Raw genomic sequence first — 12,373 nt, forward strand, 5'->3', positions numbered from 1 at the left:
AGTGTAGTAATATCAAGAAGCATGGAGTACACTTCCCTAATGTCAAGTGATTTCATGTTCTTGGACTGTTCAATTTCAGTTGAAACTTTTTGTCATTGGTCTGTTACTGATCTGTTCAAATTTAGCCTATTTGAAGAAGTAGGATTTGTTTTCGTTGCTAAGTTTTGAGAACGATTTATGCGCTCGCTCTCTGAGTTCTTCTTGGGATATATGATTTACAAATACTTTCTCCTACTTTCTTGATGATGTCTGTGAAGAGTCAAGGTTTTTAATTTTCACAAAACCTAATCAATCCATTTTTGTTTCATTGATTTTGCCCACAATGTCCTATCTATAAATGCTCTCTCCAACATAAGGTCATGCAGATTTTCTCACATGTTTTCTTTGAAAAGTTTCAACATTTTTTGCTTCACACTTAGCTCTATGATTCATTTTGAGTTAAATTCATTTTGAGTTAAGTTGTGACTCATAGGTTGAAGCCAATTTTCTCTATGGATGACTGTCCAACCATTCCAATACCATTTGTTGAAACTACTTTTTACTACTGCATCTGTTATATCCTGCAACTTGGCTAATTCTACTTAGCTTCATCGGGTTTTGGCAGTGGTGGTGGTGTTGATTCCTTGGGATTCTCTACACAGAGATAATATCAACAGAAATAGCAAGTTTTCCTTTTTATTTTAATCTGTTTGAATTCTACTTCATTTTGCCCTCATTGCATTGGTTAGTACTTTTAGTATGACGTTTATTAACAATATTAATGGCAACTATCCTTGTGCTTCCTATCTTTAGGAAAAGCTCATCAGTACCTCATACCTCATCAGTAAGTATGATGTTCCTTGTAGGTCTTTTATCATAAGTTCCCTTCTACCTCTGGTTCACTGAGAAGTATTTTTTTGTGTGTGTTTGATTTTTTTCCTATCCCCTCCTCTCCCTACATCCTGTCAGGTGACTAGCTGTGTGCACTGGGCAATGCTCTATTTTTGCTTCCATGACAGAAAGGCAAATAACAGGTTAAGTCACCAGCTGTGACACCATCATTCCACATGAACGCCAGTTTGTGTCCTGATTGCTTGGTACAGTTCCCTGTTGATGGTCTGGGAAAAGCAGCAAACTATGGCCTATTTGGACCCCTGGAAGCCATGTCAGAGACCCAACTGAAGTTACTAGCTCCTGGTTTCAAGTTGGCAAAGACTAGGCCATTGTAGCCATTTGGGAGAGGGAACCTGTAGATGGATAGATGGACGAATGGACAGACAGACCACGTTCTATGTGTGTAGAAATCTAACTTTCAAATGAATATATAAATCTTTTTTTAAAGAAAAATAAAAAAACCACACTGGCATGTTCTGAATTATCAAAGGATAAACATATCTGCATGTATGAGTGCATGTATGTGATTAAGATTCCACTACATCTCACGAAGGAAAGATGACATGCATGTCACTAGGATAAACAGAGCAAAACATCCACACATTCAGGGTATTTTCTATGGATACTTTCTAAATAAGCCTAGGTAACAAGCTCATCACTAGATTTAGAGATTGTTTTAACTACAGAAAACCAGATTTTGAAGAACTCAGCAAGTGAAAGAGAACTAATATATCCTATACTTTAACCTAAGTACAGTTCATGACATTTGTTCCTATTATATTTCTGCCTCCCTTTATTCAATTCTTGAATTCTGACAATAGGCCAGGAACTGTTCTGTATTTTTTTTTTGCATTTTTAATCTCATAAAATTTCACAGCAGTCCTATACCCAGATTTGGACCAGTATTTTTCTTTTTAACTTGGATAAAATAAAATGAAACTCAATATAAGAAATTACTTGAGGAGAAAAGGAAAGAAGCTTTCCAGCAAGTAGAAAAGGATGTGCTTTGAGCAGGAAATCATGGAACCTGAAAAGGCATTACCAGAAGGTTTAGAAAAAATGATTCTTGCACTATGCAACGAGCTAGACAATCCAAAAGGTTTCCCCCAACTCTGAAATACCATTCATCACCTCAGTTGTCATACATGGTTTGAAAAGATAGACATAAAGCAAAGCCAAGACAGCGGTTGTCCCAAAAACTGGTCTGCAAGTCACTTTCTAAGGCTGGCACTGGGTCCTCCTGCTGTCTCATCAGACCCCTTCCTATCCTGCATTCCATTCTTCTCCCAGTTTCTCAGCAGTGGGAATCAACAATGGAATTCAGATTCCCAGCTTTACCACTCCGATGGTCGTTGACTTGGGGTATATACCATGATTTTCCTAAAAGTCAAATAGCTATTCTTCTAAGAATAAAACAAAACAAAAAAGTCTGTGGGTCATCCCTGCATGCCTCAGAGACTTATGAACATCCCAAGATCAAACCAGAGAACCAGAACCAGAGTGTGGGAGAGAAGGAGCACCCCACAGAGTTTCAGATACAGGGTAACAAGCACTGCCTACCTTCTAATTATTTGGAAAACAAACAAACAACAAATAAAAAAACCCAGACAAATAAAATGTATCCCCCTAAAATGCACGTATCTGGTATGTGTGTCTGGTTAACCACAAATAAAAGTTTTCCCACAGAGAAGAACAGCTAAGTACAATCAACTCTGGGATGGGTAAATTGTCTGATGCAAGACACTAAGTAATGGGTCAAATGCGGTGCAAGACGCACTTAGCCACACAATGTACAAAGGCAGTCCCATGTTCAAGACCCTGGGCTTCCACCCCAGGGCAGAACCCCTCCTTCACCATTCTGTCTCCAGGGCCTAAACAGGGGCCAGTGCATAGTACAACATTCCTAAGTAGCACATAAGTGGGTGATAAGGAATTTTCCAAATCCATGCTCAGTTAGTATTTTTGGTATGCCTGTCTTTATAACAGGTCCATCCTTTAAAGCGGGCAGCCCCCTGCAATCCACCAAACAAATGTGAAAGACAAGGATGAGCAATGAACCTCCTTATTTGAATTACGCTTAAGATGTCAAGGACATTACTAACAGGAGCCTCAGAATTCGTCACATTAACTCACATCCCCAGACACTTCATTCCTGAGGGTTTATTTCAATGAAATGTCTCCCTTGGGACCAGAAGTTTTCCCCTCACCTCCCCCCAGCTCAGGAAAATATAAATGTCTAAGGCACAATGGAGCTCAGGGCTTTTCATCTTTCAAAGCCATTAAAATGCAAATGGGGAGGAGGAGGAGAGAGACCTGCAGGCAGATCTCCCTGGACCTAGCCACAGCACTCACATCCATCTGCCGTCCGCACCTCCATGTGCACCAGATCTGCCTCCTTATCCAATCCAGCCACCGACCTGGGGAAGGAAAGGAGAGACAGAGGCTCAGTGAGGACATGGCCAGCAGACAGCACAAAGGACAGTACTCAGGGCCAACTGGTACATGGGCATCCTGCACTGTGTGACTTCCCTCAGGAACTGTCACCTGTGATGGTTCACAAAACATGAGCAGTGGAGTAGTGTCAGTCAGCAATTCTCACCCTTCCGCCCCTGCCAAGCCAAACCAAGCAAAAAAAACACAACAATGTGAAACAGAAATAAGTGCTATTCTAAACTTTGGCTCTTGCCCCTTCTCTGCCATTTTTCACTTTCCCAGCGCTTCTGGCTTCCCCATGCTCTCCCACTGATCTCCACAGCCCTGAAACTCTATTAATAAAGTCCACCATGACCCCCTTTGCCCTTTCAATAAGAAGACACTATTTCTCCCTCTGTAGGATGTACATTAAGGCATTCTTGTCCTTTTGAGCATGTTATCCTCCTTTCCATCCTGTTGCTTTTGAATGTGAACAAACATCCAAAAGATGGTCATGCAAGGGCAAAATCCTCATGGTAACTGGGGGTGGGAATTCATGAAGGCCTCTGAGCAATGGGTAGGAAGAGGATGGCTAATAATCCCTGCCTTGTGGACCACGACCCTATCCATGTTAGACTCAGTTGGTTGTCTCTTGAACAGAATATACAGAAAGTCAACTAATGATCTAATACGTTCATTAAATGTTTGGTGCATTGAGTTAGCCCACTGTCTATGATTCCAGCATCCCGTATGGGCACCACTTCCAGTTCTGTTGCCTCCACTTCTGATTAAGTTCCTGGATAACACATCTAGGAAAGCTGCAGAGGATTCCCCAAGCCTTTATACCCTTGAACTCACTTAGTAGACCTGGGTGGAGTTCAGGGCTCTTGGTTTTGGTCTAGCACAGTTCTGACTATTGCAGCCGTGGCTCAAAAGATGGAAGCTCATGCAATAGAGAATGCAAAATCCACTCCCTCCAAAGCTCTTATTCATAGTCTATTTATTCTAACTTTAGATACCATTTTAAGATTGGATTTCTGGTTTTCCAATCTTCAATAGAAAGAAACAGCAAGTAATAAAGAGAAAGCTGATTAACGGTAAGAACCAACAGCTGATATCTATACAGCAAGAAAAATAGAAAACCCATGAAAAATAGGCCTAAAAGCTCAAAACCCAATCTTCCACACTATAAACCCCTATGACTCTCAACAGACCTGGGGATATACCTATGTAATAGCTTGGTATCTATATTGCAGAGCTAGAAGCATAGAAAAGAAAAGCATAGACTAATGGCGTCCATTGAACTCTGTTTAAGAAACTGGAGTTGCAAATAATACAGTTTGGGAAAAAAATGATATTTTTATTAAAGTAAAATGATTTCTTCTTGAAAGGTCAAACCTGTTATCTAAAATGTTAATTTATATAAAAGCTTCTCCAAAGAGGCTCAATAAATGAGGCTTTACTCAAAGGGGTCACTTTTCTCCAGCATATCACTAATATAATTTTTGTTTTGCTTCACCTCATTTAATCCTAACAGCAAAATCCTATAGTAAGAACAGGCATCATTACTCATATCTCACTTAGGGAGAAACTGAGGCACACGGAAACGATTGCTTTTCTAAAGCCACACAGGGACAAGCCTAGAAATAGAATTGTTCTGACTCCCAGCCTTAAGCTGCTCCAATATGCTTATTCAGCTATCTCTGGGGCCCTCCTTATCAAGGTTATTCACCCCTGCCACGAGCTCATTTTCCCACAGCTTTCAGCAGAATCTTCCTTCTTTCATCCCACTCAAGTGCCCTTCTCTGTTCAGACTCTTTACCTCAGTGATTCTCAAACTCGCTGCTCATCCCATTGGGAAAACTTTGAAATGCACAAATGTCTGGGTCCTCCTCCTGAAACCAATAAAGCTACCATCCCCGAGGAAGCAATCAAGGAAGGCATCAGTGTTATTCTTAAGCTCTTAAGGATTTCTGTGTGTAGGGAAGTTTGGCAATCATAGTTTTGTAGGACTCAATTGCATCACTGACAAAACTGCAACTCACTTTTGTGTATTTTCTATTGGCTATAGACTTAAAAAGAAGAAGGTCCATGTCTTCGTTATTTCTGAACCACTGACACCTATAGCCCTAGTGTAGATTTTGTGCTATTTTTGTGTTTATGGAATTAATAAACTATCCAGTATACCTGAGATAATGTCACAGCTTCAATGTGAAACACATCTGAGGTCAGACATACAATGAACTAAAGCACCAGAAGGTGCCTTCCCAGTTGTGTAACTTCCCTGTGGTGTTAGAAGCAAGTTGCTATTCTCAGAATGAAAGGCTTCAAAAGGGCTTCTCCATGGTTACTCACAGAGCAGCATAGACAACCCGGAAGAAAAATGATCAAGCTTGGTTCTGCTCCTCAAAGGCTGTACTCTATGAATATAGGAAGAAAGGCTCTCTTCCTTCATTCTGAAACTCTCACATACCTGAGCCATCTGAACTCTCACACATCCACCACAGCTGAAACTCAGAATCAAGTCTTCCTGGAAACACCCTGGTCACTGATGTTCACACTGACTCATCCTCTCCTCCTCCTTTTCTTCTCCTTCTCCTCCCCTCCTCTCCCCTCCCTTGTGATCCAGCATGGTCATGACAGATCATGGCTAGGGCGACCAGGACACGCCAGGACCACAGAAAATTTCTTTAACTGGGGCTGGTAGAAAAGCACTGTTTTTGTCTTTGGCATCTAAGATTATCATTTCCAGCTTCCCAGGAATCGACTCTAAATGTTGCAGGTCCTTATAGAGAAAGAAAAGTGACAGCATGACAGGGAGACGGGGAAAGATGGAGGATAGTGGTCAAGAGAGAAAAGACAGTGATTGAGAGAAACAGAAAGAATAAGTAGGAAGATCATATATGCACACACACACACACACACACACACACACACACACACACGAGTCCAGAGTCAGGGATTCACACAGAGAAATGTATAGTTACATAGCTACACAATCAATTGTTTCTCACCCCATCCCGATTATTCAGCCTGCTCACAGAAGCCCACCTGGTGCCTTTGTCTGTATATTTACCTACTTGATCCACTAAGCACAACTAGGATGATTCCTATTAACATATGACTCATCTGATAGTAACCTTCTCCAAGGCTGAGATTCTGATCTCTTTCTCCAAGATTTGCCACCATACAAAACTCAGGTTTAGGCATACCTCTGAATTAAAACAGATCTATCAGGTTCATCCCCCAAGGCTGGTCTGCCCCTGAGTACACACGCAAAGCGATGACACCACTCAGTTGGTCAGAGGTTGAGCAAAAATAATGTGAGTGCCACAGACCAGGGAAATATTGTCCACTGCAGAGTGAACTGTTCTCAGGTCTCTATCCAGGGCTCAGAGATGTCACTGCTCCCATTCCGCAGAACAGCTGGTGTTAGACAAGGATTACTCATTTCTGGCACTGTTGACTCTTGGGACCAGCAAATTCTCTGCTTTGGGGACTGCCCTGTGTATGTATTGCATTGCACTTAACAGCTTCCCCGTTCTCTATTAGATGCGGTAGTTATGCCCCTGTAGTTATGGCAACCACAACAGTCTCTAGGCATTGCTACTTACTCCCTTGGGTGGCAGGGCATAGCCACTCCTGACAGAACCATGAGTACAGCCTTCACCGCCCACATTTAATTGCTGTCTGGATTCAGTGCAGCAAAAGTAAACGTTAAGAAGCTGCCTATCCTTGCCAGGTGCAAATCCCAACACTGCTCAGAAGTCTGTGAACTGAAGGTCACCCATCTCACCAGGAAGCTAGCCGGCTCTCCAACAAGAGAGCTATTACACCCTCATCTTCAAGTCCCAGGTTTTTACTTCTAGAAACTGATCTTAAGGAAAGTACAAACAAATATAACATGCAAAGAAATATAAAAAGCAAACATTTGACATTTTTTTGAAAGAAGGAACTTGTAGGTCATACAGACATATTTGTAGAAATGTTTGAGAAGTGCACAGATTCATGATAGGGAAATGTTAACGGATGTCTAGACCATTCCTGTCTCAGGCATTGTGTTTGGTGTTTATAAGGGTCATCTCGATTCATCTTCAAAATTATTGTTTATGGAAGACAGCAGTCATCTATTATGGAGGTCATAAGGGAAATGAAGTCAGGTGGAAAAAGTCACATGATAATACTAACTCATAGATCCTGAGAGAATACTAATAGAACTCATTAGTAATACTAATAGAACTCATCGTTCTAAGCATAAACACTGAACTCCTTTACTTCCCACACTAGCTACATGAGCCGTGCCTGTTTTTAAAGGGTACAATCAAATACTGAGAAACTCATCAAAAACATGCATTCATGGATCAGCAAAAGTAGGATGTAAAGTAAGAAAAGAAGATAGCTTTGAGTTTTGAGCTTAGATCTCCTGCTAGCTGTCTCTTCTAAGAGAAGGAATGGTATTCTTGCACAACCATCTCTCCCAGTTGAGGGACCTAGCTACCATTCTTCAAGGCCTCCATACCCCTCACATATAAATCCCTTTAAGACAGTATTACAGAAAACATTATATAAACATTTTCAATATCACACAAAATATTGCTGTGATATGATGAACCGGGCTCATTTATGTTGGTGGTGATAAATAAGAAGGAAATGCTGAGATGACAAAAAGGAGGTTGGCCTGATGCTAGAAGAGCAGTGAGTGGAGATTTTCACACACACACAAAAAAATCTTCAGGAAAGATAAGCACCGCTGGGGGGAGAGGGGTCAGGAGAATGGGGACTTGGCTATGACTCTTTTGATGTCTGAAAGGATAGAATAAGCCAAGATGTATAAGCAGGGCTGTGGGGTGAGAGCCATGCCTACTCTGATATACCTCCCTGGAGCCACTTCCATCTCATGCATCCAATTCCCTCCATAGTTTCAGCATTCAAATTAGGCCAGATTTGAGCAGAGGGCCAAGAATAACACCCCGTTTAGAACAGCCAAAGGACAGATACAACTCCCTGTCCTTTTAATATCTACAAAAGGCAAAGATGAATTTGCAAGCATCCCACTGAAATTTCTCCCAGAACGTTTCTTGAGAGTATTAAATTGTAAGGAAAAATTACATCAATACATATTACTAGTAATGTAAAATGGAAACAAGTCACCAATAATGCTTACATTTTGTTGTGCTGTATCTTAGCTTGAATTGAGTGATGACAAAACATGTAATAGGATAAAATACGAAGAAAGTGTCAAAATCTGATACGAGGCCATGAAAATCATCGGGAATATTTTAAACTCCTAAATAATAATTTACTGTAACTGGGGGATTTTTTTTTGAAACCTTACACCCATGTCTAGAGAAAAACTGGTCTTTTTCCAGCAGATTCTATAAGGGACCTAGTTTCAGGCTCTTTTGTGTAAACTATCCATCACATTTGGCACCTGACTGTCAATGATAATTTGGAGTTTCCACATGTATAAAACAGGAAGCTCACAGCACCTATTTCATAATTACAAGGATTCAGCAAGTTAAGCTGTGTGTATTCAGAACATGTGTGCCTGACATAAAGATTCTTTATATTAAAGCTAATTTTTCCATGTGCCATCCTTCTTGTCTTCTGCCCCATTTTATACCCCAGTTCCATGTCTGTTGAGTCACTGATGGTGAAAGCTTTATTCAAGGTGCTAAGTATGACGAAGGACTGCTCTCAAAAACTGTAGTCTAGGCTTTCTATTCCTTTCTAGATGGATTGCACATCACAGTTCCTGGGAATCGGCTCTTGGTAAGAGCTCCAAAAATATCCTACCATCCTCCCCAGTGAAGAAATACTTGCACTAAATTTAAATTACTTCTCTCTCTACAGCCTATTACCATTGACATCACAGATTTTTACTGCATAATGTATCAACTTACTCAACCACAGTGCTTGGAATATGCTATATCCTAAGTAAGTGTTTGTTGAATAAATGATTGCAACATATTTACTCAAACTTTGTAAGGCCCTATCTTAAGTACTCTTGGGTTCCAAAGACAAACCCTCATGTCCCAAAGATCTGTCACTTTCCTGTGGTGCCCCAATTGTTTATCTTATGGATTATTCCTCCAGTGCTGAAAAGGGGAAAACCAATAATTAATGTAGACCTGAATAACAAGTGATATAGTTTCCAGCAGGGGCATATTTGCTGACATTGATTTAATAACAATCAAGTGAGCCCATTTATAGCATGGGAGTCATATGAAACTTTGAGGGAAAATTCTCAATTTGGAGTCCTTGTAAGCTCTGAACAAAACCAAGGACACAAGGACAAACAGAAATAGGAAGCCATGTCCACACTGACCAGGATAAAAACCCAAACCTCCTAGAATCACACACAGAAAGCTGCTACTGACAACGCAGACCTGGAAAAGGTCAAGTGGTTTCAAATTTATTTTTAGCAGCTGAACCCTCTGTGCAGAGTCTAGAAGTCCTACCTTACAAAATAGGTCAAACAGGAACTTTTCAGGAGCTGCATCGCTCCCTGGACATGACAGTCCCCAAGAGAGCTCGATGCAGCAGTTTCAAATGTCACAATCTCATCCGGCTCTTCATACATCAGAAAGCTAAGCTTTCACAGCAGTCCAGACACTGCCAGCTAGTGCCAAGTGGCCGAAAAGTTAGTCTAGAACCTCATTCCCAGCTCTACACAGCAAATGCGGCTGCTATGAGGAACCAGAAAGGTCCTATGCTTTCTGCTGTCCTTGTAAGTATAAATAATTCCAGGGTAAAACATTCCTTAGAAATATAAAAACTGGATATTGGGACATACCTGGAGATACTTAGAAGATAATCTTTCAAAATTAATATTAAGTTTACCAATCAGAATTCACGTCCATGGGCTGCCACATGATGATTATATACAAATTAGTACATCGTCAGCCTCATTTTTTTTTGTTATAAGACATCTGACATGTACTGTTATTTTTGAAAAAAAATACACTATTACTGAATATAGTCAAGTGGCTGTATCTCCACGAATTCCCCCAATTCACACTATAACCTTTCAACTTTCTTCCCTTTTATCTCTTTGTTCACGCTGCCTCTCCACCTGGAATCTACATTCTAGTTAACTGTGCGTCTTCTCTTTGTGTAACCCAACTCAACACCAGCTTCCCCTAAATGCTACTGGCCCTAGCTGAGCAGCAGAGTGCTTTGGGGGAACTCTCTAAATGTGCCAAGTGTCAAGTGTCAAGCCTTACCCCAGAAATTCTGCTCTCATTGGTCCGGGGCAATGGTGTGCTCGATCTCATTCTGATTGTAGCAGCATCAGAAGCCTCTTGATGAGCTTGGTAAAACACAAAAGCTGGAACCTACTTTCTGATTTCATATCTCAGTGTTTCTCAAGAATTTGTGTTCTTAGGAGATGCATGTACGGCATCATGATGGTCAAGACTCATTCTCTGAGGACCAGTAGCCTGTGGTCAAGTCCAGGAATTGATAGCTTAAATGCTTCCAGGTAATAAGAATGTGCAGTCAGAGAACCACTTAGTAAAGCCCAAAGCATAACCTCAGCCTCTGTCAGCCTCCCCTTTCTGTGCATCAGTGTGATCGGTAAGCCCATAAATTCTGGTCACAAAGGCTTTGAGTGTTGGCAAGATCACTGGCTAACTATAGTATTAAAAGTGAATTAAGTAAATTCCTTTGGCCTCATTTTTTTTCAACTGCACAATGAAGAAATGATAGTACCCCTTTAAAGAAAAAGTCAAATCTATGCAAAATATGTAGAAGAGAGGAAGGCATGGGTTAACACTTCAGACTATGTAATGTTTACCATGAAAAGGTTGACCTTGAGTGTATCTAATGCTTATTGAACACCACTAATATAGCAATAATTTTACCATTAGGTAAAATACACAATTCTTCCTCAGTAGCAAAGTTCAAGGACTTTCTGAAGATGCTAAAATCTGTGGACGCTTCTATCAAATGGCATATAATTTGCATACAACCTATCCATATCTTCCTGCCCATTTTAAATTACCTTTAAATCACATCTGATACCTAGCACAGTTTAATGCTGTATAAATAACTATCATATCTTTTTAAGGCAATGATGAAGAGAAAAAAATTCTCTGCATGTTCAATATTAATACATTTGTTGAATATTTTTGCTCCACAGTTCATTAGATCCATGACTGCAGAAGCCATAGATAGGAAAGGCATTTCACTTAACTCTAAAAATTTGGGGTGATCAGTATAATCACTGCTTCTTTTTTTTTTTCAGAAAAGAAAATGGAGATTTCAATATATCAGATTTTTTAGCCACTGACAAAAAATAAGAAAGAAATGGAGCCTGGATTCAAGCATAACCTGCTCTACTTCAAGTTCAATTATTTGTACACACCTGATTTTTTTCCCTCTTGATCATACCCCGAGTAAAGACAGATTCTATAGCTGATCGAATTTTTTTCTGCTAGCACTTGCATCATGCCTTGCTCTGTATTTATCACATATCTGTAAAGTGACTGAAGAAATACACAAATGAGAAGAATAACCCCACCAGTATATTTACAAGTACAGAAAATAGTTCTATAATATAATAAAATAAATTTCATTCATTTAATTAATCTCTAGGCAATTAAGTGACTAAAGTTTTCATTTTGTGCTATTACGCTGCTATTTTTACCATTTATCTTCAAAGCAATATTGGATCTGTCAAACACAGTCATCTGTGATTCACTTGACAAATGTGATCATCCCGTGAAAATGCTAGGGTAGCAAAACCTGTGTCATCTCATTCCAGCCCAAATGAACACAGTTCCTCCAGTGAGCACTCTGGGATATTTCTCCCAAATCACAAATTTTCAGTGCAGTCCTGAATGCTGATGTCTATGTTATGTATCCTTGGCCACTGTCCACAGTGGAGTACATTGGGGCTAAGCTTCCAGCCCGAGCTGAGTTACTTCTTAGATTGTGAAATTGGTTTCAGAAATTTTTAACAGGAGTCTTGGAACAACCTGCCTCTTAGCTCTCTGAAGCTGATAGAAGAGAGAAGCAGATGAGAGATAAAAAGGAAGTATGTTAGTGGATTAGGCAATGGAGTTTTTCCTGAGGCAAATTGCAT

The 12,373-nt window shown here is 40.3% G+C and overlaps 1 protein-coding gene across 1 annotated transcript in view; it reads right to left on the bottom strand.

The window, feature by feature from the left end:
* SORCS3 (sortilin related VPS10 domain containing receptor 3) overlaps nt 1–12,373 on the bottom strand; it is a 546,072-nt gene that overhangs the window by 143,925 nt on the left and 389,774 nt on the right. Inside the window, exon 6 of the mRNA XM_040991786.1 lies at nt 3,226–3,290. Within this exon, the coding sequence (XP_040847720.1) occupies nt 3,226–3,290 (65 nt within the window). The remainder of the gene's footprint in view (nt 1–3,225; nt 3,291–12,373) is intronic.

The sequence above is a fragment of the Ochotona curzoniae genome, unplaced genomic scaffold (genome assembly GCF_017591425.1).
Source record: "Ochotona curzoniae isolate NIBS_2020 unplaced genomic scaffold, NIBS_Ocur_1.0 contig_66, whole genome shotgun sequence".
Classification (NCBI taxonomy): Eukaryota; Metazoa; Chordata; class Mammalia; order Lagomorpha; family Ochotonidae; genus Ochotona; species Ochotona curzoniae.